The sequence below is a fragment of the Henckelia pumila genome, chromosome 2, assembly GCF_033568475.1.
Source record: "Henckelia pumila isolate YLH828 chromosome 2, ASM3356847v2, whole genome shotgun sequence".
NCBI classification, from domain to species: Eukaryota; Viridiplantae; Streptophyta; class Magnoliopsida; order Lamiales; family Gesneriaceae; genus Henckelia; species Henckelia pumila.
In genome coordinates this window covers 84604723-84610292 of record NC_133121.1, presented here as the reverse complement: position 1 = coordinate 84610292, position 5570 = coordinate 84604723, and the positions used below count along the sequence as shown (strand labels likewise).

At 33.1% G+C, this 5570-nt stretch overlaps 1 protein-coding gene across 1 annotated transcript; it reads left to right on the top strand.

The window, feature by feature from the left end:
* Nucleotides 1-1543: 1543 nt before the first annotated feature.
* On the top strand, nt 1544-4541 carry LOC140879565 (glutamine synthetase cytosolic isozyme 1-1-like). The gene is made up of 12 exons (XM_073283327.1): nt 1544-1796; nt 2273-2309; nt 2425-2528; nt 2700-2748; nt 2832-2938; nt 3045-3132; nt 3253-3381; nt 3475-3549; nt 3673-3726; nt 3839-3876; nt 3973-4132; nt 4228-4541. The coding sequence occupies exons 1-12, from the start codon at nt 1723-1725 to the stop codon at nt 4378-4380; spliced, it is 1068 nt and encodes a 355-aa protein (XP_073139428.1). The 5' UTR covers nt 1544-1722; the 3' UTR covers nt 4381-4541.
* The last annotated feature ends 1029 nt before the right edge of the window (nt 4542-5570 follow it).

The window sequence follows — 5570 nt, the reverse complement described above, 5'->3', positions numbered from 1 at the left end:
AACCAATTCCAATCTTAGGTTATGATTTGGTTCGAACGATCAATTTCAATTTTTGTTTTCAAATAAATCTTTGGCTATCTTTAAACATAATTTAAATTATCATAATATGGAATCAATGATATTCAAGTTTTATGCACGATTTCGATCTGGTAACTTTGGCCACGAAATTATAATATATTAATTTTTACGCGAGAATTTATGTGTATAACTATCCTAATTAATTCTTAATTAGTTCCAGTCTTGACCTGATCCTCCTCTAAAATCCAGGGGTTCATAAATTTTCTTATTATTTTTTATTTAAGAGAAAAGTAGAAACACATTGCATATATTTGATTGTGTAATTAGATATAATTTTCGTGTTATATATAAATTTTTATATAATAAATCAAGAGTGTATTATAATAATTACTTTTGATTATATATTTATGCAAATTTCCAAATTTATCCTTATTAACTATCATTATTTATATAAATAAATTATCAATATTTGAAATTATTTTCCACCATCATATATATTTTAACAGATTGATCTAGCAAAATCATATTGCGTAAATAATACTGTGACAAAATAATGTTTTTTTATTAATCTATGTATAACTTATCCCAATCAATTTCGCCTTATTTTCGTCATATTATTTATCTATTTATTAATTAATAATTTTACATCAATTAAATCAAATAAATTATAATCTATCAATCAAATCAAATAATGTATTAACTATTTTTTCTTATTTATTTTTAATTTACATTATATTACTTATCTATGGATTACTTATCCTATCACTCAAACCAAACGGTACCAAAAATACAAGTAATATCTTTTAAAATTTTAATTTGTATGCACACATATCAGGTGTGCAAAGGCATTAGTGTGTGTGCGTGTGTGTATATATATAATACATAATTTAAGTATCACATAATGTATTAAAATATATGTTAAATCATGGATTCGAGTCTAATCCCGTATCAAAAGCTAACTCAATTAGGAAGATTGTCCATGTTTATGTATATAACTTAATTGCAAGAACTTAATCGAGCTGATGGATCATCGAAATTCATGTATACAACTTACAAGAATTTAAAATATGGGACATTTATATAACACCCATTAGTGGATGTTTTATAAAAACAATCTAATACATACCGATAGATTTAATATCTGATACCACCTTACTTCACCTAAAAACTAATCAAAAGAAAAATATTATCTAATTTTATATATACAATTCTCAAAAACTCGTAAAATAGATGGCATGTCCATATACATGCTAAATTACAAACTTCTAGCATTGTTAAAATGATGCGAACAATCAAATGTATGATATCATCATATGTCCGAGCGTTGGCGTCACCACTGAACAACACACCATTAAAGTATTCTTTTTAATTTGTTCGAATGTTTTGGTTACTTTCCGAACGCAAACGGCTCACCGTTCATATTTAATATTTCGCGTTTGATATTAATAATATATTAAGACTAGTGAACTTTATCTTGTTTATTCCTCGTCCCATGAAACAATATATATACATGTCATTGATCTAATCAATTTTAACAATATTTCTGTAAATATTTCCATAATTTTTAACGCCATTATAAGACTATATATATATAAACCCATTAACGCATTCTCATCTCATCACGGAGCGGCAATTTAATAGGAAATATTTTCTGTAAAGAACCATTTTTTCCAGTGGTTTTCGTGTGCTTTTGAAGGAGAAAGAATGTCTCTGCTAAATGATCTCATAAACTTGAATATCTCAGAAGTTACCAAAAAATGCATAGCTGAGTATATTTGGTCAGTTCTTTTGATATCTCTTTCTTTTCTTTTCCCTTTTTTTTATTTTCCAATGTTTTATTGCTTGAATACGATTTTTCCCATCTCTGGATTAGTGGGCTTTGTTTGTTTTTGCTTACTATTCGTACTTGTGCAGATTATGTTGGTTAATGGTATTGGATTTTGTGTTTCTTTATTGGGTGTGTTCTTGTTTGACGATCAAGAATATGCATGTAATGGTTCAGGTATCAAACTAATTGATGGTTTCTTGTGTTCAATTTGATGTGCTGTTGTGTACTAAGTTTGTATCATATATTAAGATATTTAACCGGAATTCTTATATGTTAGCTAGTTGTGCTATTTAATTTAACCACGAAATTCGGAATTTTCTTGAATTTCTGTTGCTTTTTCGTAGTATTTTGATTTGCATGTTTCATGTATTCACCTAAAAGTTTGCTATTTCTGATTCTGATATGTATGCTTTGATCATTAATCAGGATTGACGGTTTTGGGAAACTCAGAAGCAAGGCCAGGGTACCCTTCAGTTTTCTACCAAGCATTCGCATGAAACGAATTTATGTTTTTTTTTCCCTTTTGTTTTACATAGAACATGAAGTTTGATTTTTTATTTCTGTATGTTATGAATCAGACGCTACCTGCTCCAGTTACTGATCCCGCAGAGCTTCCAAAGTGGAATTTCGATGGTTCGAGCATGGGTCAAGCACCTGGGGAAGATAGTGAAATTATCATCTAGTATGTTTCCTTCACTTTTTGTTTGAAGTTCATGACTATTTTATAATCTTTTCTTGTCATATTTATCTATTGGGGGGCGAAGTCTATACAAGAAATTCAAACTTCTTCTGTTAAGACAATGATCATTGTTTTAAGTTGATTTTAACATTTCTTGGTTGGTTTGTCATGTAGTCCTCAGGCAATTTTCCCTGATCCATTCAGGAGAGGAAACCACATACTTGTAAGCCCCATAAATCCGTTTAACCGGTCTTTTCCATGTTCTTATAGTGCAAAAGTTTCCGATTTTCTGTTGTTTCTTTCCAGGTCCTATGTGATGCATACACTCCTGATGGAAAACCTATTCCCTCAAACAAGAGGCATGGTGCTGCCGAAATATTCAGCCGTCCTGAGGTTGCCGCGGAGGAACCCTGGTATGTTCTGATTCGATGTTTACCTCAACTCTTATATTTTTCACCACCCTTGAAATCATGCCACCAATAGAGCTAAAGTCTCATCAAGCAATCAACCAAAATCCAGGTATGGCATTGAACAAGAGTACACCTTGCTACAGAGAGATGTGGTCTGGCCTTTGGGTTGGCCCCTCGGGGGGTTTCCAGGACCTCAGGTGATTTAATTAACATCCTAGAATAAATCTGAAGTAGATTTTATGAGATTATGAGAACTTTTGCATAATCCTAGAATACATCTGAATATCTAGATTGTGTCCATTCTGTTGTTATTTCAGGGGCCGTATTACTGCGGGATCGGTGCTGATAAGTCCTTTGGTCGTGACATTGTTGATGCTCACTACAAAGCATGTCTTTATGCTGGCATCAACATTAGTGGAATCAATGGAGAAGTGATGCCTGCTCAGGTACAAAACGTTACAACATATTACATAAGCCATCCTGTCCTTATATTCAGTACCTCATAAACTTTATCTATGCTTTCCTTCTCCCTCGCTTAGTGGGAATTCCAAATTGGGCCGGCTGTTGGTATTTCAGCAGGAGACCAAATATGGGTTGCTCGCTACATTCTCGAGGTATTAGGCTTTGTTAAAAATACTACAATTTTAACTCATTTCCAAAATGATGCACATACTCATCCTACATTTTAGCACAATTCTTGATGCCACTATTTTTATGCATTATTCATATCTCGACAGAGAATTACTGAGATTGCCGGGGTCGTGCTCTCTTTGGATCCGAAACCCATACAGGTTAGACCTTTGTAATATGCATGATGCATTCTTTAAAGTCGTTTTTGCGGTGTTATCTGTGGCGGAGAGCCTGTTTTGAGAATGTAATAATTTTCTGTTTTTCATGTGATAGGGAGATTGGAATGGAGCAGGTGCCCACGCGAATTATAGGTTTGAATCCACAATACATTTAGACTATATAGTTTTTAGTTTCGAATTCTCTATGCTTATTAGCTCACTGTAACAAATGCCATCGTAATTGTTCAGTACAAACTCCATGAGAGGTGATGGAGGTTATGAAGTTATTAAGGAGGCTATCCATAAGCTCAGTTTAAGGCACAAGGAACACATCTCTGCATATGGAGAAGGCAATGAACGTCGTCTCACCGGAAGGCACGAGACAGCCAGCATAGACTCTTTCTCGTGGGTATGAACTTAAAAATTCATTTGATTTCAGAACACCTAAGCATCATTTTGCTTCCTCTGTTGCATGTTGGCGTCACTATGAATGCATATTGATAGGGTGTGGCGAATCGTGGAGCGTCCGTTAGGGTCGGAAGAGAGACAGAGAGGGACGGAAAAGGATATTTCGAGGACAGGAGGCCTGCTTCGAACATGGACCCTTACGTTGTCACGTCTATGATAGCAGAAACGACCATAGTGTGGAAGCCATAAGATTAGTAGCATTTGTGGTGGTTGTGTGTGACAGTTTATTTGCCTTTCTGGGACCATTTGGTGTTTACATTTAATTTCCTTAGTGTGTTTTTTTTTTTTTTTGAAGGAATTTGATCATAATGTCTCAAGGTTTTCTTGACTTCGATTGTTAAAATGTATGAACTCCAATAACTTGATAGTGATGTGAAGTTGTTGCATTTTGCCTTATTGTCTTGTCATTTATATCGAGTATAATCGATTTTTAATGCTTTAACTATTATTTTGTAATTAATTTTGGTAGAAAAGCTAATAAAAATGAGTCAGCATATATACGGACCGTGCAGAATTGAAATTAAACTCATATTGGAAAATGAATAATTATTTCAATTGACAAACGAATGATGAAAATTGTTAAATTGTGTCATTCACTTGAAACACAAAATTCTCGTGTGATCGTAACATATGCTAATTTTGTGAGACAGATCTTCGAATTGATCTGACTATGTAAAAATATTATTTTTCACTGTAGAATGGATTGAGTTGATTCGATTTTACACGAGATCTATTCTTAACAAATTTTCTTAGATTTATTTTGTGATATACATATAGTTGATAGAGTTGGTTTAGAATCAGTCCTTCAAAAATTATTATAATTTTTAGGTTGAAAGAGAACGTCACTACATCAGTAACATTACATGACTCATGAGATGTTGACGACCCCTTCTTTAGACATGACCACAAAGTTGGCCCGTTTTGACCCTTCGGAAGAAAGAGCTATGAACAAAAATATTTGAATATATAGCAATAACAATATGTATAATTGTAGTTGTTATTGTGTTATTACTCATCATGTTATCATGATTTCATAACTTGATATGGAATTTTAAAAACTATAACATCATGAATAATAATGATGAGAATTGAAGATGCAGGATAATACATTAAACTGTCATTATATTTTGCGTCCATCACTAATTCCAAAATCTTTCACAAATCCAATGTAAATACTACCCTCATCTGTTTTTTGCATCTTTTTTGGGTTTCTCTCTCAAACCACGGCCAACAGTAGCCGGAATCGAAGGAGGAGCGCAGAATGTGAGACACTGGAAATTTCTTCATATAAACATACAGCGACATACAGCGAGATCTTCCCCTGAAATGCGGAAAAAAGGCGTGAAATACAAGAATTTTAAAGCTGGTATTCAAAGGCA